The 22,841-nt window shown below is 34.8% G+C and overlaps 1 protein-coding gene across 4 annotated transcripts in view; it reads right to left on the bottom strand.

The window, feature by feature from the left end:
• Window positions 1-22,841, bottom strand: part of LOC136039800 (uncharacterized) — a 48,627-nt gene that overhangs the window by 18,745 nt on the left and 7,041 nt on the right. Inside the window, exons 1-3 of one of the 4 annotated variants that reach the window (XM_065723696.1) lie at window positions 20,436-20,514; window positions 12,685-13,432; window positions 10,751-10,904 (exon numbers count right to left, since the gene is read on the bottom strand). In XM_065723696.1, coding sequence (XP_065579768.1) covers window positions 10,846-10,904; window positions 12,685-13,432; window positions 20,436-20,486 — 858 coding nt within the window. In that variant the 5' untranslated portion in view covers window positions 20,487-20,514 and the 3' untranslated portion in view covers window positions 10,751-10,845. Of the gene's footprint in view, window positions 1-10,750; window positions 10,905-12,591; window positions 13,433-20,435; window positions 20,515-22,570; window positions 22,733-22,841 lie in introns of those variants that run through there. The other 3 variants (XR_010620558.1, XM_065723695.1, XM_065723694.1) reach the window with 3 other exon arrangements.

The raw sequence follows: 22,841 nt of genomic DNA, 5'->3' as shown, positions 1-22,841 counted from the left end.
GAAACAAATCCGGGGAGATTTAAAACAGAGGGCTTGTGAAACAGTACATTGTCTTTGCTAGTAAAATTTAGTTGCCCAGGGAAAATTTCTTGATAGTATTAGTGGGATTGGCAAACTCATTAAGTCAAATTATAATGAAATGCGACGTCCAGCTTATAAATGAAAAGAAGAAACACTGCGTACAATCATAGACATTGGGTTTTCTGTTGAAAATAACAGTGAAATCAGTAATTTAACTCATAATACACAACAAAAGTACCATGTCAAAATAACTATTTTTTGCCTCCGAGGCGTCTTCTAATAGAAATTCTAAAAAAGTGATAACTATTTCATCAAAATAATTAGCTTTTTATTCTGATTCCAAATGTATATAATTCATTAAGATGGAGATTATCCATCAAAAGCCACGATTCCGACAAAATGTGCTGGATTTTTGAAAAAGGAGTAATCACTTCTAAAAAGGTAAGTAATCTAAGTGAAAATCACCCCATTAGGGTCAGCATGTCAGAGAACCTTACTGTAGAGGTCTCTAGCTCTTATGCGCAAAATACATTATCATTCTGAAGAAATTTACTTAATGATATCGTTTACTTGCATTATTCACTTAACCGTTAGATCAGGATAGAAGGAGTAATTAGTAAAATGCAAAAAAACATCGTAAATAAAAATCATCACAAAAGCACGAATTATGCAAATGGAATATATCAAACAGTTCTTACTAACGAACCGACAAGCAAGGAGTGACGTGGCTTAATATTAACCGAAGCTCTTAAAACGGAAAATTATGTCAATTGTTTTGACAACAAGTTTATTGTTGCCAAGTGAAAATCTAAAAGATTATAAAAAAAGGGAAAGCACCCCTAAAAGTTAAGGAATCTTAATGAATATCCCAATGTCACATTAAGCGTATCAGAAAATTGTACTTTAGATTTTTCAAACTCATATATGTTAAAATCTTTGATTTGTTTTTGTTTTTTGTTTTTGCCAAAAGATTAAAAATGCGTGTTAATTTATTATTTTTGCAGTGGGAAGATCGTAACAAACCAATGATTTTAGAAGATCGGGGGAGGACTCATTTGATATTCTTGTGACCTTTTAAAAGAACCAAAAAGATTGGAGGGCAAATTGCCCCCCTGCTATGCTTTTTTTCTTAGAGGTCATCTCATTATAATTTTTAGATAGCCATTTTTTCAATAAGAAAATGAACGCTCCAAGGGGGAGGAAGTCTTCACGAAGAAGTTCACTGTCAAGGGAGGAATTTTGTCAGGAAAATAAAGCCTGATTTACCGGCATTATTTGTAATAACTACTCAAAAATTAAATGAACAAAGTGTGTTGGACGAACAGAAATTATTATGTATGTGAAGGGGCTGATTCCTCCCCGATGTATTTTTCTCTTCACTGAAGGTTGACTGTTTGTCCCAATTTCTTAATAGTGACTCCTGAAATACGGGAGATGTTTAATTCAAACAAAAAGCTTTTCTAAAAGTGTTTAACAACTTAAGCACCAAGAACAACTTATTCTTCATTTTTTTATTAATGAAAATACCAAAAGGCATTTTCCGTTTAAATCCCCCAAAAAGGTATTTTGTAAAATCTAAGGAGGACAAGCACCTTCATTTGAGCATTTGAATTAAAGTCTAAATCAGTCTGCATTATCCACTATAATCAACAAGTCCACATAGTCCACAAATTCAAACCTGTGTCACACAATATACTTAACCTTAATAATAGATGGATACGAACGTACATATTACAAATAGTTATGCATTTTTTCTAGTATAAATAGTGTAGATAGTAACGTGTAATTTCCTACTGTATATGAATAATATAAGTGAAATTTTTGAACAATGTATGTTCTTGTCAATAAATAAATGTGTTCGTTAGTATTTGATTTTTAGTCCGTCAATACTGGCCCAACTAAGGCACCAAGGAACCAGACTCCTGACTCAAGTTTATTGATCCTGTAATAATAAATATTAGTCACTTTATTCTTCAAAGTTAATTATTTTGTTGATAAAAAAAATTTGTAATAAAAATAAATAATTATGTTATTTAGGTGGAAAGCCCCCCGCCCCCAGCCTAAAGCCTTGCTAGCTCTCTAAGGAATGATAGCCCCCCTTATGACCCAGGGGCATATAAGGTGGCTATGGAAATGGTGATCACATAAAGTTTGGAGAGGACTGAAAGGATTGGAAATCATAAGTTCTAGTGTCTTTTTGACAGTCTAAAGTAATTAGAAGGGAACCCGCCCCCCAACACCCTAGCCCTCAGGGCAAGGGTTGCTGTTTATGTTCCAGAAGCTTAAAAGGATGTTATAAAAAGGGTGATCGTGTAAACATCGGTGGAGGCTCATTGTACTAGAAATCAGAAGTAATAGTGCCTATTTTAATAGTCGATTTCGGATTGGAAGGCAACTAGCCGGAGGCGCCATTTGGGCCAAATCTTGGAGTGGGCTTGAACTATATCTGCACCTCCCCCCCCCCCGAATCACTTTTGTGTCACGTAAGAAAAAACGCGGGTTTTGCCGGTATATCGATCGAATATTCTAAGTTAAAACGCATTTTCAGCACCCATGTGTTGCTTGGAAATGCACTGTAACCAAATATGGAACTCAGCCACACTGAACTCTAAGATTCATTATAACAACGAAGGTTACAATCAATAAGGTTAAGTTATTAATCTGAAAGTGGAAAATTCAACCAGACTACAGACTGCCCTTCCTCAGCAAGAAATGCTGGTGCTGAGGGTTGTAACCAAAATCTCGGTTTTCCTTCAGCAGAAATCTTTCAGATCAAATATATTTACAAACAGGAAGACCATAACAAGAGAAAATATTACAACACTCAAAGTAACAAGGGGAACCGCTGAGGTATCATATTTGCAAAATCGTCAACAAGCTGGTTGTAATCCAAATTTTTTACTATATCCTTATCTGCAAATATCAAAAGGAGGTCACTTAGACGATCATCTCCTGTCGTATACTGCAGGTAGTTTGCAGGAAGTGTGGCAGCAATACGAAGTACTTAAATTACTTCTGAGTAAGCCACTGATAATGCTTGAAGAAGGTCGACAGTGTCTAGGAAGTTTTCTGGCTTTTTCTCCTCATTGAGCAAGAAACGCTTGGCGATACCAGCTTGAAATTGGAGAAGAATGTTGTCGATGTCCAGCTCGCCGTAAATAGCAGAGAAACGCTTGAGTAACACTGTCCATAAGCTTTTTTGAGCTTGGATCCAAGGCTTCAAATGTGCTCAGCACTGGCAAGTTATCTGTGAATCTTCTGCCAAATTTTGCTAGTAGACGGTCGAAAGTCTCAAAGTACTCTCGCTTTATTTCATCCACCAAAGTTGTAGCCCAATTACCAGATTCAATGAAGTTCTTTCCTAGGGTCAAAGTTGCCCCAAATTGCTTTAAATACTTGGTGATCTTTTGAGTTCTTTGAGGTCGTCCTTTCGGACCAACAGAAGAAGGTCTTGTCACCGATTCTTTCACAGCAGGTACTTCAGTTTTGAGTTCTATCGCAAACTGTTTAGCCTTCTCGAAAAAGCGATACGAATGAGGCTTCTGAACACAGGTTGGCGGATTAGTATCTTGTGGCCCGAATCAGGGTGCACGATCGGGAAATAACCAAGTCAACGGCCTGGAGATGCTGAAACAGCAAGTTCGTCGCTTGCATAATTGCTTCTATTTGGTGCAATTGGAAGATAACAAGGAACGTTTCCATCATCTTCTGGAGCCCAGCTGCCTCTTATTTTCCTAAATAAGGCAAATTTTCTCAGGCTCGCAACTTTTGATGGCTAAGACTAAACTTGATGAAACTTATATATTTAAAATCAGCATTAAAATGCGATTCTTTTCATGTAGCTATTGATATCAAAATTCAATTTTTTAGAGTTTTGGATACTATTGAGCCGGATCGCTCCTTACTGCAGTTCGTTACCACGAACTGTTTGATAACATAAAAAACACATTTTTTTTAACTGAAAGTAAGGAGCGACATTAAAACTTAAAACGAACAGAAATTACTCCGTATATGAAATGGCTTGTCCCCTCCGCAATCCCTCGCTCTTTCTGCTAAAGCTTTTAATTGTATTAAAAAGCAGAATTGTGGCAAAGAGTCTAACTTTGGCGTAAAGAGCGAGGGATTGCGGAGGGGACAACCCATTTCATATACGGAGTAATTTCTGTTCGTTTTAAGTTTTAATGTTGCTCCTTACTTTCAGTTAAAAAAACTAGTTTTCTTATGTAATTTCTGAACTTTTTTGAATTAATGCATGTTTGATTTTTGCTCTCCACACATAAATTATTAAAATGAAATTTGCATATTAATTCCTTTTTTTGGCTAAATGGCTTTCTCTTAGTTTTGATCAGACGATTTTGAGAAATAAGGGATGGGAAAGGTGGCCTAGTTGCCATGCAATTTTTCGGTTACATAAAAAGGCAACTATAAATTTTTATTTTTAACTAATTTTTCTATTAGTAAAAAATATATGTAACTTAAGAATTATCTTACGTAACAAACTTTTATATTCTTTAATTTTTATCATGTATATGAGAGGGTTTGTACCCTCATTAATACCTTGTTCTTTAAACTAAATCGTAAGTTTTGTGCCAATTCTTTAAGAATTACCCTTGAATCAGAAAGGCCGTAGAATAAATAGTTGAAATTACTAAAAATACTATAGCATAAAGAGCGAGGTATTTATCTCCTCCTAAATACCTCGCTCTTTATGCTAAAGTATTTTTAGAACCCCTCATATGCGTAATAACTTCTGTTCGTTTTAAGTTTCAATGCTACTCTTTACTTTCGATTGAAAAAAATTCCATGTTTATTTTTTCACTGTTTTCTTATAGTAATTTTAGAAAATCCTGCGCCCTTTTCATTGAATTTCTGTTTCCCCATGACATATTTCTCCATGGAAAGATCCTCCCAGATAGCCCCCTCCCCTCAACCCCACCCCCAAAACCAAAAAAAAAATCCCCTGAAACTGAGTGTACACTTCCCAATAACCATTATTATATGTAAACACTGGTCGAAGTTTGTAACTTGCAGTCCCACCCCCAGGGACATTGGGGGATTAAGTCATTCCCAAAGACATAGTTATTATGGTTTTTGACTATGCGGAACAAAATGGCTATCTCAAAATTTTGATCTGTTGACTTTGGAGAAAAAATGAGCGTGGGAGGGGGCCTAGGTGCCCTCCAATTTTTTGGTCACTTAAAAAGGGCACTAGAACTTTTCATTTCCGTCAGAATGAGCCCTCTTGTGACATTCTAGGACCACTTGGTCGATACGATGACCCCTGGGAAAAAAAACAAAAAAACAAACAAATAAACACGCACCCGTGATTTGTCTTCTGGCAAAAAATACGAAATTCTACATTTTTGTAGATAGGAGCTTGTAAATTTTACTACAGGGTTCTCTGATACGCCGAATGCCATTGTGTGATTTTCGTCAAGATTCTGTGACTTTTAGGGGGTGTTTTCCCCTATTTCTAAAATAAGGCAAATATTCTCAGGCTCGTAACTTTTGATGACAAAGACTAAATTTGATGAAACGTACATATTTAAAATCAGCATGAAACTCTGATTCTTTTGATGTATATTTTAGCATCAAAATTCCGTTTTTTAGAGTTTCGTCTACTGTTGAGCCGGGTCGCTCCTTACTACAGTTCGTTACCACGAACTGTTTGAAAAGAAAATAATTCGGTATTTCGGGGCTTCTGACATTATTACTCCTTTGCGGAAGTTAGGCTCAAAATTGGAAAAGGATTGTATTTTTTCTCTGGGTCCCTCCCACCTCTTAGTTCGTTTATTTTCCCGTTAGTTTTCACCTGTTTTCGCTTTACAGTTGTGTTATCTCTTAGCAGTTCTTTCGTTAGTTGAGTTATGGTTGTGGTATATATGTTTTATCGCTCGTATAGTTGTGTTAGTTTCAAATTATACTCCATAATAGAGAGGTTCCGAACACCCAGCATTGTATATTAAGCTCTGAATTTGACGTTTTTTTCTAACGTGACCAGATTCGTCCTGCACCCTGCGCCTTTTTCATTGAATTTTTCTTCCCCCATGACATATTTCTCCAAGGAAAGATACTCCCACATAGCCCCCTCCCCCAACCTTACCCCCAAAACCAAAAAATCCCCCTGAAAACGTCTGTACACTTCCCAATAACCATTATTATATGTAAACACTGGTCGAAGTTTGTAACTTGCAGCCCCTTCCCCAGGGACTGTGGGGGAATAAGTCATCCCCAAAGACATAGTTATTATGGTTTTCAACTATGCTAAACAAAATGGCTATCTCAGAATTTTGATCCGTTGACTTTGGGAAAAAAATGAGCGTGGGAGGGGGCCTAGATGCCCTCCAATTTTTTTGGTCACTTAAAAAGGGCACTAGAACTTTTCATTTCCGTTAGAATGAGCCCTATTGAGACATTCTAGGACTACTTGGTCGATACGATGACCCCAGGGGAAAAAAAAGACAAATAAACACACACCCGTGATTTGTCTTCTGGCAAAAACTACAAAATTCCACATTTTTGTAGATAGGAGCTTGAAGCTTCTACAGTAGGGTTCTCTGATACGCTGAATCTGATGGTGTCATTTTCGTTTAGATCGTACGACTTTAAGGGGGTGTTTCCCCCTATTTTCCTAAATAAGGCAAATTTTCTCAGGCTCGTAACTTTTGATGGGCAAGACTAAACTTGATGAAACTTATATATTTAAAATCAGCATTAAAATGCGATTCTTTTGATGTAGCTATTGATATCAAAATTCAATTTTTTAGAGTTTTGGTTACTATTGAGCCGGATCGCTCCTTACTACAGTTCGTTACCACGAACTGTTTAATTCGTTACCACGAAATGTTTGATTCCAAATTCGTAAGATTTTTCATATTTAGTGTTACCCATCAAAGCTTACGTGCCTGAGAAAATTGGCTTGATTTTTCAAAAAGGGGGAAAACAACCCTAAAATTCAAGGAATATTGATTGAAATCACATCATCAGATTCAGCGTACCTGAGAACCCTACTGTAGAAGTTTCAAGCTCCTATATAAATAAAATGCGAAATTATTCAACTTTTGCGAGAAGACAGATCACAAATGCGTTTTTTTTCCGGGATGATCGTATGAAATGATGATCCTTAAAGATCAGGAGAGGGCGCACTTGAACGGAAGTTAAAAGTTCTAGTGCCCTTTTAAGTGACAAAAAAGACTGGACGGCAATTGGCTCCACTCCTCACGCCCATTTATTTCCCAAAATTATCTAATTAAAATTTTGACGGAGCTATTTTATTCAGTATACTTGAAGAATCAAATAACAATGTTTTTAGTGGTAAAATGACCCCCCAAAGTCTGTGGGGAGAAGCCTGTAAGATATGAAATTTGCCCGTTGTTTACGTAATATTTGTTATTTGAAAGAATACTGATATTCGTTGGAGGGGGAAATTTTGTGCTTGAGAGGGACTTTCATTGGGAGAATTTCCCTCGAGGAGGGAAGTCTCCGGGTAGAGGGATTATCCAGGGAAAATTTTACAATGGGGGATTTGACATAATTCCTATACGAAATTCTTTTCAAATGTCTTACATACTCTTTGCAAACTAAATTTTGCATGTGGAGATCTTCCGGGGAAATATCCGGGGCCATTTTTCCTGTGTTTTAATTTTTGAAAAAATTGCCAGGGAAGGGGGTATTCCCGGAGTGATCGAGAAACCTTTAAAGATTAAAATTAAAAGATTAAAGTCTGGTAAGCCAAGGATAACTTTTTCAGGCTGAATCATCCACAAGAAATTTTACGGGGATGGGGGATTTTAGGCGAGGATGGAACAGTCCAGAGGGAATGTATTGTGGATAGGGCAACCCTTCATATACGGAACCATTTTTATTCGTTTTCAGTTTTAACGTTGTTGCTTACTTTACGTTAAAAAACTTGTTTTTTTAAATTTAATTTACATGTAGTATTGATTATTAGGGAGCATACAGACGTTTTCAAGGGGGATTTTTCTTGTGAAGGGGGGGTTGGTTACGTGGGAGTATCTTTCCATTGAGGAATTTTTCATGAGAAAAGGGAATTTCATACAAACAAAACTTAGAAATAGAGAAAGGGAAATTTCCATGGAAGGGGAGACGGATTTCCCAGCATTATTAAAAAAAAGATCAGAGATGAAATAAAAATCAAGTTTTCCAACTGAAAGTAAAGAGCAACATTGAAAGTTAAAACGAACAGAACTTATTAGGTGTATGAAGGGATTCGCCACCTACTCAATACCTCGTTCTTGACTCCTGAAAAGCTTAATAATAACCAAAACTCCAGAATTGGAAATCATATATAAATAGAAATATCAAAATACATATACAGGGAGTAGGGCTCATGGTGAATAAGAAAGCGGCTAAGTCTTTTCTTGGCTGGGAAGGTATTAATAATGGAATACTAGTTTCTCATTTTATTACTAAAAAGTTCAGTGCATCATTTATAATAGTTTATGCACCTGTTGGTTGACTGACGGAGGTACTACTGACTTGGATGAATTTTTACTTACAGTTACAGGAGCAAATAGACAGGAAACACCCAGGCCGGTAGAAACTGAGATAGAAGGTATCCTGTGCCATGATAAACCATGGTACAGTTAGTGTTTTGAACACAGATAAATTAAAAAGTAAAAGTTTAGGGATTTTTCTGATTTTGGCAATCGCCGCAGAAGGCTGCATAACTAGAGATGATGAATTTGACACCAAACCAATTTCTTGGAAAGGATACTTTTTTATTTTTTGGGGGGGGGAGAAATATTAATCCTCTCTTCAAATTAGTGTCAGGCATAAGGGAGGAAAATACGGGCACTAGAAATAGGATGTTCACAGACATGACCATTTCAGTAATTTCTATCTGAATAACTTTTGATTTTAAGATTGATAAACAGGCTTAAAAAAGAAATTAGTATTATTTTATTATTAATAAGAGGCAAGTTATGTAAACTATTAAAAAAAAGCTAGAACAATTGGCTACAGACTTTTTGCAAATTTTTAGGTGTACCTAGTGATAACTAATACAGTGTATGGTCACAAAATGACCCACAAGTTGACATGGTATCCGCGTGATGGTAAGACAGCAAACCTTATGGATTATGTTAATGTATACTGAAGCTGATTAATAGTAATATTAGCAAAGACGGGGAGTGAAGATATTAAAAGTAGAATTGCCAAGGCTCAGGGTGTTTTTTCACAGTTAAAAAAGTTTGGCAGAATAGGAGGATAACTCGGCAAACTAAGATTAGAATAATGGAAATTAAAGTGATGACAGTGGTCAATTATGGCTCTGAAGTATGGGTGCTCCGAAAATCGGAAGGAAATTTACTAGATGTTTTCCAGAGAAATTGCCTACGGATTGTTATGGGTACCCGGCTGACAGACCATATTTCAAACAGTAGGCTGTACAAAAAATTAGTTTAATCCCGCTTTCTAGGGCTATAATGAACAAAAGCTTAAGATGGCTAGGCCACGTTCTGCGGATGAAGGTTGACAGATTGCTGAAAAATGTCTTTTACAGTTAACCTTGTAGGGCTAAACCGAAAACAGATCATCCTCGTCAGAGGTGGGAGGTTGTCATAAATAAACGTTTTAAGGAAATAGGAGCTTCCTTGGAAGGGTGTAAAAAGGGAGGCTTTGAACAGATTGAGTTGGAGGAGGAGCGTGTGCAGCTGTGTTGGCTTCGGGCGGCTTGGTGCTGTGGTGAGTTATTTGTAGCATTAGTATATACTAAAATTTTAATTTTGTTTTTTCCCAAAAAGATCAAAAATGTGTGTTTATTTATTATTATTTTTTGTTTATTTATTTCTAGAAATATGACCGTATCAAACCAATGATTCTAGAAGATCGGGAGAGGACTCATTTGATCGGGAGTCAAAAGTGATAGTGCCCTTTTAAAGGAACCAAAAAGATTGAATGGCAGCTAGCCCCCCTCCCATGCTATTTTCTTAAAGTTCACTCGATCAAAATTTTAAGATCTTCTCAATATAGCTGAAAGGTTCAGCAACTATTGCTTTTTGGATAATATAACCCCTCAAAACCCAAGGCAAAAAGGCTACCCGCTACGTATATTTTCTTGTGACGACAGAACTGTTTGAAGTGGATTTTACGGGAGAGGAGATTTCTTTCTTACGTGGGAGGAGCTCTCCTCGAAAACGTTTACTGTCACGGAAGGAATTTTGTCATGAAAATGAAGCCTAATTTACCCGCATTATTTGAAATGACTAATCAAAAATTAAATAAACAAAAAGTTTTTTGGGTGAATAGAAATTATTCGGTATGAAAATGAGTTAATTCCTCCTCATTGTCTTATTCTCTTCATTAAAGTTTGACCTTTTGTCCAAGTTTTTCAATAGTGACACCTACATACAGTAGATGTTTAATTTAAACAAAAAGCTTTTCTAAAAGTGTTTACAGCTTTAGCATGAAGATAATTTATTCTTCTTTTTTTATGAAAATACTAAAAGGCATTTTCCGACAAAAATAGCCCAAAAAGGTATTTCATAAAATTCACGGAGGGCAAACACCGCCCCACGCTCCTTTGAAGCCCCTGAACTAAACTCCCACCCGTGTACATGATTCACAATAGTAAACGATTCCACAAATCCAAACCAGTGTTGAGTGTCACATCATATGTTTAACCTTAATAATAGATGAAGACGAATGCACATATTTCAAATAGTTATGTATTTTTTCTAGTATAAATAATGTAAATAGAAATAAATATTTCTTATATATATGCATAATATAACAACAATTTTTAAACAATGTATGTTCTTGTCAATAAGTAAATGTGCTCGTCAGTATTTGATTTTTGATATGTCAATACTGCCCCAACCAAGGCACCAAGGAACCAGACTCCTGACTCCAGCTTATCGAACCTGTAATAATAAACATTAGTCACTTTATTCTTCAAAGTTATTAATTTTTGGAGATTAAAAAAATTAATAATAAACTATAAATATAGAACGACTCTGCTAAATAGTAACCAAAACTCCTGAATAACAAATCGTTGATAACACTAGATGCAACGAAAGAAAAGAATTTTTAAGCTGTTTCCAAGTTCATAAAGCCTATTTTATTTAATGCTAACCATTAAAAGTTACGAACTTGAATGAAAATCCCACTAACATACCAAGCAAACATTTAATATATAGAGAAGATATTTTAGTTGTGTTAGGTTAGGTATTTATGTAATACGTTCTGTGCGCCCCCTTCTTTGTTGTGATTTTCATATGTTTTCTTTTACTAAAGTATTTTATTTTCATCCTATTTTTTTTATATTTCATTAGCATTAATATAACTTCACTTCTCGTGTGTGTATCATATAGTACACAGGAACCCACTAGATTTCAAGAAAAAAATCTCCCTCCCTGCATTTTCAAGAACTGGTCCAATGGTATGTTTATTTTAACCGACGAATAATAAAGGACCTCAATGAAAAAAGGAACACTTTGGAAAATTTTATTTGTTTCAAATAAAAACCGCATATGAAGTTTGATTCAAGCTCTATATGCTTTTAACTCTATTGGCTCAAAGATGAACCTTTTCTTACGAATTCCATTAGTTTTTATTTTAGCAATATATTTGATTTACACTTACTTAATGATATCGTTTACATTCATTATAGACTTAACTGTTTGATCAGGATGAAAGGAATAATTAGTCAAACCTAATAAAAATCATCACGGGTAAAAATCAACACAAAAGCATGAATTATGCGATAAGGAATAGATCAAACAGTTCATAGTAGCAAACAGTAAGCAAGGAGTAACAAGGCTGGGTAGTAACCAAAACTCTAAAATTGGAATTTATGTACCAATAGATTTGGCTAAATAATTGGCTCAAAAAATTTGCTGGACTTTCAAGAAATCATACACATTAAAAGTTAAGGATCAAAATTACAATATCAGATTCAGCTATCAGAAAACTGTACTGCAGTTATGTTTCAAGCTTCTATTAACTGTTAAATTTTGTATTTGTTGCCAGGACAAAGGTCACTGATCAGTGTTCATTGGTTTGTTTTTCTCAAGAGTAATCGTATAGAACCGATGGTGATTGAACATGAGGAGAGTCCTCTTTCAAACGGACATGAAAAGTTCTTCTGTCCTCTTGTGAACAAAAAGATTATAGAGTGCAACTACCCCCCTCCAGCGTCATTTTCCCCCAAAATCGTCCGATTAAAATTTCGACACTAATATTTTGTTCAACATAGTTAAAAGATCCAATAGCCATACTTAGGGGTAACATGACCACTCAGTTCCTGGGGAGAGGGGTGGAAGCTCTGATTTTTTTTTATTGCATACGTACAGTATAGTATTTGTTATTGGGAAGTATAAAGATATTTTTCATACTAAAATTAAAAAAAAAATAAATACTAAAAAACTTCCACGCAAGAGAGAAGCATTGAGGAGAGGCTAACCTCCCTAAACTGCAGAATAATCTCTGTTCATCTTAAGATTTAATTCTACTCCCTAATTTCAATGGAAAGAAAAAATTATTTTTTTCAAATTCAGTTTCAACTTAGTTATATTCAACTACATAAGCAAATTTTTTAATGGGGGAATAAGTATTCATTTAAACAAATCGGGGGAATAAGCTTTGACACTAATAATTTCTATATAAATTAATTTAAATACATGAATAAAATAAATCTTTTACCTTCTGAAGAAGATGAAGAAGTGCCAAAAAAGCCACTTTCGGTAGAAACTACTGATTCCTGTCTTGCCAATGATTCTTCTGAATGGATGTTTTGATGATTTTTGTTGTCCCATATTTCTGCTATATCCATATCCCATTTCAGAGTCACTAGTTTGAGATTATGTCTGGTTTTTGTCAGATCCTCTTTCATTTTCTCCATCACTTCAGACAGATCACGCAAAGCCTTTATACCATAATCGGCACACATCTCACCTAATTTCCGCCGCTCATATTCATATTGAAGTTCAAAATTGCGCCTTTCTAAAAGGTAATGGGCCCAACCATATTTTTTATTAATGGTTTTAAGGTCTGATTTTAATATTTCATTCTGTTCGTTCAGTCTGACTAACTCTTCTTTGAACACTATACTAAGAGCTTTAAACGCTGATAACTCTTGGTTTAAAGTGACGATCTCCGGTGATTTTGAAAATGGTATTTTACTCCCCTTTAGGTCTTCAAGCTCTTCTTTTAGGTCTGACCGGTTTAATTTAAGCTGATCTATTTCCACTTTCAGCTTCTGTTGCTTTGCTGATGAATTTCTTAATGTATCTGATAATTTCCTTTTTTCGCTTTTCAGTTTTTGATACCTTTTGAATAATTTTCGAAAACTGTGTTCAGTTTTGTCAACTCCTCTTCTTTTCTTTCTGTCATTTTTTTCACTTTCCTCTTTTATTATGTTGTGGATTTTTGTCGGTCCATTCTCTGTCTCCTGAAACAAAAAAAAATATGTGTACAAGTGATACCCTTAAATAGAAAAATAAACATTCAAAATAGTGTTATTAATGCAACAAGATTGAATTATTTATCCCTTGCCTCTCCTTTAAGCAAAGTTAAAGGCTAATAATATAGCTAGAATAGTTTTTTTTTTATACCTGGTGTGAGAGGGTGCACACTCTTCAAATGATCAGTACATCGAAGAGTCATATTTATGCTGTTGTTTATTCCGCAACACACTTAGGCATAGTTTTGCCGTACTATTTTCCTTCTTCTTATCAAATGATCAATATCCCTCGTAAAAGACTATTTCTATTCGTTTTTGTTCTATCAATTTCTATTTGTTTCTAATGTTACATCCTCAGCCAATCCTCGTGTGTACATCATCACTTTTCGCGAAAAAATAACTCCAAAACCTTAAATTTTCCTTAGACATTCTGATACATAGAGTCACCACAAAAAAAGTTCTTTTGATTTGCTTGTTTTTATCTAAACCTATATTTTAGATTTTTGGTTACTCTTAAAATGGGTATAGGCGTTACCTCTACCCTGGGTAATTCACCAATGGAACATTCGCGCTAGATTTCCCTTGGGTAATTCTGGATGCTCATTAGAAAGGAAATTAAAAGTATGATGTCATGAAGGAGTTGTAAGTATTTAATGCAATAAAATTAATTTATTTAAATCTCAGAGGCACTTCATTTGGAAGGGGTGGTTGCATAAACTTGCCTGCGGGGCAAGAACTGTAAGTTATGCAAGTTGCCTGTTGTTAAGATATAGTGAAAAGTGATAATAGGGAAATAAGCCACCCCCAACGCTGTTTTTTTTTCCAAACGCATGCGATCAGAACTTCGATACAGTCCTTCTTTTCAAAAAAGTCATCAGATTGAGTACCATGCATCCAAGTTTGACAACCCCTCTCCAGCCTGCGGGGCAAGGACTGTAAGTTATACAAATTGCCTGTTGTTAAGACATTGCTCCCTAAGGGATGATAGCCCCCCTTATGACCCAGTGGCATATAAGGTTGCTATGGAAAGGGTGTTCACACAAAATTCGAAGGGAACTCAAAGGATTGGACATTCGAAGTTCTAGTGCCCTTTTTAACAGTCGAAAGTAATTGGAGGGTAACCAATCCCCATTGCCCATCATTTCTTCAAAGACCTTCAATCAAAATTATCGGATAGCCATTTTATTTCGCATAGTTGAAAGATCCATCTTTTACGTCTTTTAGGATAATACCCCTAAGGGCAAGTGTTGCAAGTTATGTCCCAGGAGCATAAAAGGTTTTTATAAAAAGGGTGACCGCCTAAACTTCGGAGGAGGCTCATTGGACTGGAAATCAGAAGTTACAGTGCCCTTTTTAATAGTCGAAATTTGATTGGAAGGCAACCAGCCTCCCACGCCCATCATCACATCCAATCAAACTTTTATTTTTCATTTAAAAAACTATGTCAATAAAAAAACGAGCAGAAATTAATTCGATGAACAGTTTTCCAAAAATAAATTCCAAGAAAAGTAAAAAGCTCCATTAGAACAAAAAAATGAGCAGAATTAAACTCAAATTAACTTCCAAGCGTAAAACTACGACAAATAACCATCAATAAGTAACTGAAACTAAAAATGAAGACAAATCATTGGCAGCATAATAGTGTTGCCTAAGTGAAGAGCGGTGTGGGCATAATGTGTTCTTTACTTTTTGCTTTCGTTAGATATTTCTAAAATTTTGATTTTATCACATTAATGGACAGTTTTCCATTAGAACAAAAAATGAGCAGAATTAAACTCAAATTAACTTCCAAGCGTAAAACTACGACAAATAACCATCAATAAGTAACTGAAACTAAAAATGAAGACAAATCATTGGCAGCATAATAGTGTTGCCTAAGTGAAGAGCGGTGTGGGCATAATGTGTTCTTTATTATTATTTTTTGTTTTCGTTAGACTACAATATTTATTTTTAGAAGCAGTTGTCGTGGAGGATTCAAAAGAGGCAAAATTCAATTCGAAATCTAAAGGTCTAGTACCCTTTCGAAAAGTTATAAATGATTTTAGCACAATCAGCCCCCCTCCCTCCAGTACCTCAAACACATCTAATCAAAATTTTAAGATAGCCATATTATCCTTTTTTCTTAAAAAATGCAAATATCAATTGTTTATCAAATCCTTAACCAATTTTGGATCTACAAACCTTAAAAAAAAATTAATTTTATATAATTCAATTATAAAATAGGGATATAATGAAAAATATCCTTCACTTGATATAACAGGACAAAAAATTTATTTTAAAAAAGATAATAGTTCAGTTTGTCATTTATTATTTAAAACAAAGGCACAAGTCATTTATTAGTACAAGCATATAAAAAGTTAAGATAACGTTTAAAAACTAGTAATCATGTTTATTTAAACCCAGTGAAATCAGTCTGCGTAAAGGGTAATTAAAAATTCATACAAACATTTACAAAATAAAATAAATTTTCTTTTCTAATCTGTTTCAAGCAACGAGGACAAATTTAATTTGATAACAGGCTACTCATCCGTTTGGAATTCAATTGTAAATTTGTAAGGATCTCTTGTCTTTTTCCAGCATAGTTCATTTGTAATATTAATTATTGTGGCTGAGCGCCATACAAGAGCAAGTTCTTCCTTCAGTTGAAAATACTTGCGACGAGAGTCAACATATTCATGATCAGAGGCGTAAGTTAGCAGACAGGCGTAAGTTAACAAGAATGAGAGGCTCTTACATTTTTAGAAATTCCTTTTTTTTGTATTTTGATAGAAAAAAAGAATACGGTACAATTACTTTTGTAAATTATGTCGTTTTAAAATTTTAAAATTAATTTTAATTTTATTTCAAAATTCATTTTAAAATTAATAAAACCTCTCTTTACCTCCCCTTGCAGAATCATGAATTGCAACAAGAGGTGTCATCTACAAAAATGAAAACGCGTAAATATCTATCAAATCAGGACGACTTGTGTTACACTTCCACAAATTCTTTTCTAAGCTGTTTCAAGTTACGAGGACCAATTTAATTTGATAACATAGGCTACTCATCCGTTTGGAATTCAATTGTATCAAACAGTTCGTGGTAACGAACTGTAGTAAGGAGCGACCCGGCTCAATAGTAACCAAAACTCTAAAAAATTGAATTTTGATATCAATAGCTACATCAAAAGAATCGCATTTTAATGCTGATTTTAAATATATAAGTTTAATCAAGTTTAGTCTTACCCATCAAAAGTTACGAGCCTGAGAAAATTTGCCTTATTTAAGAAAATAGGGAGAAACACCCCCTAAAAGTCGTAGAATCTTAACGAAAATGACACCATCAGATTCAGCGTATCAGAGAACCCTACTATAGAAGTTTCAAGCTCCTATCTACAAAAATGTGGAATTTTGCATTTTTTGCCAGAAGACAAATCACGGGTGCGTGTTTATTTGTTTGTTTTTTTTTTTTTTTTTTTTTTTTTTTTTCCAGGGGTCATTGTATCGACCAAGTGGTCCTAGAATGTCGCAAGAGGGCTCATTCTAACGGAAATGAAAAGTTCTAGTGCCCTTTTTAAGTGACCAAAAAAATTGGAGGGCATCTAGGCCCCCTCCCACGCTCATTTTTTCCCAAAGTCAACGGATCAAAATTTTGAGATAGCCATTTTGTTCAACATAGTCGAAAACCATAATAACTATGTCTTTGGGGATGACTTACTCCCCCACAATCCCTGGGGGAGGGGCTGCAAGTTACAAACTTTGACCAGTGTTTACATATAGTAATGGTTATTGGGAAGTGTACAGACGTTTTCAGGGGGATTTTATTTTGTTTGGGGGTGGGGCTGAGGAGAGGGGGCTATGTTGGAGGATCTTTCCTTGGAGGAATCTGTCATGAGGGAAGAAAAATTCAATGAAAAGGGCGCAGGGTTCTCTAGCACTACTATAAGAAAACAATGAAAAATAAACATGAAAACGTTTTTTCAAATGAAAGGAAGACGTAGCATTGAAACCTAAAACGAACAGAGATAATTACGCATATGAGGGGTTCTAAAAATACTTTAGCATAAAGAGTGAGGTATTTAGGAGGAGATACATACCTTGCTCTTTATGCTAAAGTATTTTTAGTAATTTCAACTATTTATTCTACGGCCTTTCTGATTCAGGGGTCATTCTTAAAGAATTGGGACAAAACTTACGATTTAGTGTAAAGAGCGAGGTATTAACGAGGATACAAACCCCCTCGTATACATAATAAAAATATAAGGTTATGAAAGTTTGTTCCGTAAGTTAATTCTTAAGTTACGTGTATTTCTTACTAATAAAAACGTTCATTAAAAATTAAAAGTTCTAGTTGCCTTTTTAAGTGATCGAAAAATTGGAGGGCAACTAGGCCTCCTTCTCCACCCCTTATTTCTCAAAATCGTCTGATCAAAACTAAGAGAAAGCCATTTAGCTAAAAAAAGAATTAATATACAAGTTTCATTTTAATAATTTATGTGCGGAGAGCCAAAACCAAACATGCACTAATTCAAAAACGTTCAGAAATTAAATAAAAAAAACAAATTTTTTTAGCTGAAAGTAAGGAGCGACATTAAAACTTAAAACGAACAGAAATTACTCCGTATATGAAATGGGTTGTCCCCTCCGCAATCCCTCGCTCTTTACGCTAAAGCTTTTAATTGTTTTAAAAAGTAGAATTGTGGCAAAGAGTCAAACTTTAGCGTAAAGAGCGAGGGATTGCGGAGGGGACAACCCATTTCATATACGGAGTAATTTCTGTTCGTTTTAAGTTTTAATGTCGCTCCTTACTTTCAGCTAAAAAAATTTGTTTTTTTTATTTAATATTTGTAAGGATCTCTTGTATTTTTCAAGCACAGTTCGTTTGTAATCTAAATTATTGTGTCTGAGCACCATACAAGAGCAAGTTCTTCCTTCAGTTGAATATACTTGTGACAAGAGTCAACATACGCATCATCAGAGGCGTACGTTAGCAGACAAGAATGAGAGGCTCTTGCATTTTTAGAACTTGTATTTTAATAGAAAAAAAAAGAATACGGTACAATATACTTTTATAAATTATGAATTTTTAAAATTAATAAGACCTCTCTTTACCTCCAATTGCAGAATCATGAATTGCAACAAGAGGTTTCACATACAAAATGGAAACGCGTAAACATATATCAAATCAGGACGACTTACACTTCCACAAAATAAGGGATGGAAGAGTTTCGATACCGATTTGTCGAAATCGCTTACCCACCTTACCCAGTGAAGGAGCAATAAGAGTCAGCACTGTTGAGGACCGAGGGGCAAATTTGCTTTGAGAAACGAATATGTTTATCAAACAGTTCGTGGTAACGAACTGTAGTAAGGAGTGACCCGGCTCAATAGTAACCAAAGCTCAAAAGAATGGAATTTCGATACCAATAGCTACATCAAATGAATTGAATTTTAATGCTGATTTTAAATATATAAGTTTCATCAAGTATAGTCTTGCCCATCAAAAGTTACGAGCCTGAGAAAATTTGCCTTATTTTAGAAAATAGGAGGAAAAACCTCCTAAAGTCATAGAATCTTAACGAAAATCACACCATCAGATTCAGCGTATCAGACAACCCTATTGTAGGAGTTTCAAGCTCCTATCTACAAAAATGTAGAATTTTGTATTTTTTGCCAGAAGGCAGATCACGGATGCGTGTTAATTTGTTTGTTTGTTGTTTTTTTTTGTTTTTTTCCCAGGGGTGATCGTATCGATCCAGTAGTCCTAGAATCTTGCAAGAGGGCTCATTCTAACGGAAATTAAAAGTTCTAGTGCCCTTTTTAAGTGACCAAAAAAATTGGAGGGCACCTAGGCCCCCTCTCACGCTAATTATTTTCCCAATGTCAACGGATCAAAATTCTGAGATAGCCATTTTATTCAACGTAGCCGAAAAACCTTATAACTATGTCTTTGGGGACGACTTACTCCCCCAAAGTCCCCGTGGGAGGGGCTACAAGTTACAAACTTTGACCAGTGCTTACATATCGTAATGCTTATCGGGAAGTGTACAGACGTTTTCGGGGGGATTTTTTGGTTGGGGAGGGGTTGACAAGAGGGGAATATGTTGGTCGAACTTTCCATCGAGGAATTTGTCATTGGGGAAGAAAATTTCCATGAAGGGAACTCATGATTTTCTAGTATTCTTTAGTATTCTTTAAAAAAAATGAAAAAATAAATATGAAAAGTTTTTTTTTCCACTGGAAGTAAGGAGCAGCATTGAAACTTAAAACGATCAGAAATTATTACACATATGAGGGGCTCACCTCCTCCTAATACCTTGCTCTTTACGCTAAAGTATTTTAGTGATTTCAACAATTTATTCTACGGCTTTTGGGATTCAGGGGTCATTCTTAATGAATTGGGACAAAATTTAATCTTTAGTGTAAAGAGCGAGGTACTGACGAGGGGGTGAAACCCTCATATATGTAATAAAAACATAAGACCAAAAAACCAAAAAATCGCAGGGCAACTAGGCTTCCTCCACTGTTCCTTTTTTTTCTCAAAATCATTCGGTCTAAAACTATTTAGCCAAAAAAAATAAACTTTCGAATTTCGTGTTAATTATTCCTCTGCGGAGAGCCAAAATCAAAACATGCATTGATTCGAAAATGTTCAGAAATTAAATTAAAAAACAAGTTTTTTTAGCTGAAAGTAAGGAGCGACATTAAAACTTAAAACGAACAGAAATTACTTCGTGCATGGAAGGGGCTGCTTCCTCATCAACGCCCCGCTCTTTCCGCTAAAGTTTCTTATTGTTTCAAAAAGCAGAGTTGAGAGAAAGAGTCAAACTTTAGCGTAAAGAGCGGGGCGTTGATGAGGAAGCAGCCCCTTTCATATACGAAGCAATTTTTGTTCGTTTTAATGTCGCTCCTTAATTTCAGCTAACAAAACTTGTTTTTTTTATTTAATATAATATAAAACCGACAAGGGAAGTTTTCTGTCATTTACTTAGAGTTTAAAATCGAAAACTTACCAATAGGTCCCATTTCATGCTCTCCATTTCAGCAAAAGAATTATCTTTCATTACTATGATATACCTGCACTACTAAATTATGACTACTAAATTATGACAATTGTTACTTCTTTATATTGCATATAATTAATTATGCATTCAAGACTGGTCTAATTATTAAGTACATAATGCATGTTTATATCTCAATAAATCCAATATCTGAAGAATAATTATGTAAATAAAAGATGACAAACTGGTATGACCTGAATAAGTAAGATGGTTATTTTGAAAATTTTGTTATGAAAAATTTTTGGATTTGTTATTTTGTTTGGCGTAAAAGTATACTCTTTTAACGTGAAATATTTAGGGTTTTCTGCCGTAGGATTTTGGCACCGGTCACCAGTGACTGGCTCCTGCTAAAAAAGAAAAAAAAATGAAGGAAAGACAAAGACTCTTAGATTTATGCAAAAGCTGAGGAAGAGAGGAAAAAAAACATAGTATGATATTAAATTGAGAACTTGATTAGAACTAATTATGTATTTACTTGAAGCCCCATTTTTCTAACTATTTTTCTTTTTTATAATCTAGGGCGGAGGGTATTTAAAAACTTTGAGCCCACGGAGTCAAACTTTTTCATAAAGGATTTTTTAAACGTCAAATAAGATTTTTACTTTAAACGAATGAAATTATCCGGGGTGTTTCCATTTGTCTTTCTTTTTTATTCAGGTATTTTAGAATTATGCGTCGGATAAAATAGCAATAAAACTACACCAATCCACAAAATTAGAGGGGGAGACGATTTTGATAATTTAGTGCAGGCACAAAAGTGGCAATTTTCTAATTTTAGGGGACAGAAGTGGGTAATTTTTTTTTACTATTTTTATAGTGAAAACAAAAAATCTAAATCTTGGGAGGCATTGGTACCCCCTGAATTCACTGATTAAAAATGTTGCGTAAAGGATAGTCGTAAATCATATATTTTTTTTCAAATAAAATGCATCATAAATATCTAAATATTTTCTTTTTTATCAGATATAGGTAATTTAATATAGGTAATAATAGGCTCTTTATGCTAAAGTATTTTTAGAACCCCTCATATGCGTAATAACTTCTGTTCGTTTTAAGTTTCAATGCTACTCTTTACTTTCGATTGAAAAAAAAAACTTTTCCATGTTTATTTTTTCATTGTTTTCTTATAGTAATTTTAGAAAATCCTGCGCCCTTTTCATTGAATTTCTGTTCCCCCAGGACATATTTCTCCATGGAAAGATCCTCCCACATAGCCCCCTCCCATCAACCCCACCCCCAAAACCAAAAAAAAATCCCCTGAAACCGACTGTACACTTCCCAATAACCATTATTATATGTAAACACTGGTCGAAGTTTGTAACTTGCAGTCCCTCCCCCAGGGACTTTGGGGGATTAAGTCATTCCCAAAGACATAGTTATTATGGTTTTTGATTATGCGGAACAAAATGGCTATCTCAAAATTTTGATCTGTTGACTTTGGAGAAAAAATGAGCGTGGGAGGGGGCCTAGGTGCCCTCCAACGGGAGAGGAGATTTCTTTCTTACGTAGGAGGAGCTCACCTCGAAAACATTTACTGTCACGGAAGGAATTTTGTCATGAAAATGAAGCCTAATTTACCCGCATTATTTGAAATGACTAATCAAAAATTAAAAAAAAAGTTTATTGGACGAATAGAAATTATTCTGTATGAAAATGAGTTAATTCCTCCTCATTGTCTTATTCTCTTCATTAAAGTTTGACCTTTTGTCCAAGTTTTTCAATAGTGACACCTACATACAGTAGATGTTTAATCTAAACAAAAAGCTTTTCTAAAAGTGTTTACAACTTTAGCATGAAGAGAATTTATTCTTCTTTTTTTATGAAAATACTAAAAGGCATTTTCCGACAAAAATAGCCCAAAAAGGTATTTCATAAAATTCATGGAGGGCAAACACCGCCCCACGCTCCTTTGAAGCCCCTGAACTAAACTCCCACCCGTGTACATGATCCACAATAGTAAACGATTCCACAAATCCAAACTAGTGTTGAGTGTCACACAATATGTTTAACCTTAATAACAGATGAAGACGAATGCACATATTTCAAATAGTTATGTATTTTTTCTAGTATAAATAATGTAAATAGAAATAAATATTTCTTATATATATGCATAATATAACAACAATTTCTAAACAATGTATGTTCTTATCAATAAGTAAATGCGTTCGTCAGTATTTCATTTTCGATCTGTCAATACTGCCCCAACCAAGGCACCAAGGAACCAGACTCCTGACTCCAGCTTATCGAACCTGTAATAATAAACATTAGTCACTTTATTCTTCAAAGTTATTAATTTTTGGAGATTAAAAAAATTAATAATAATCTATAAATATAGAACGACTCTGCTAAATAGTAACC

The sequence above is a fragment of the Artemia franciscana genome, chromosome 20 (genome assembly GCF_032884065.1).
Source record: "Artemia franciscana chromosome 20, ASM3288406v1, whole genome shotgun sequence".
Lineage (NCBI taxonomy): Eukaryota > Metazoa > Arthropoda > Branchiopoda > Anostraca > Artemiidae > Artemia > Artemia franciscana.
Note: the sequence above shows the minus strand (reverse complement) of the source record. Positions and strands in the feature narration are given on the sequence as shown.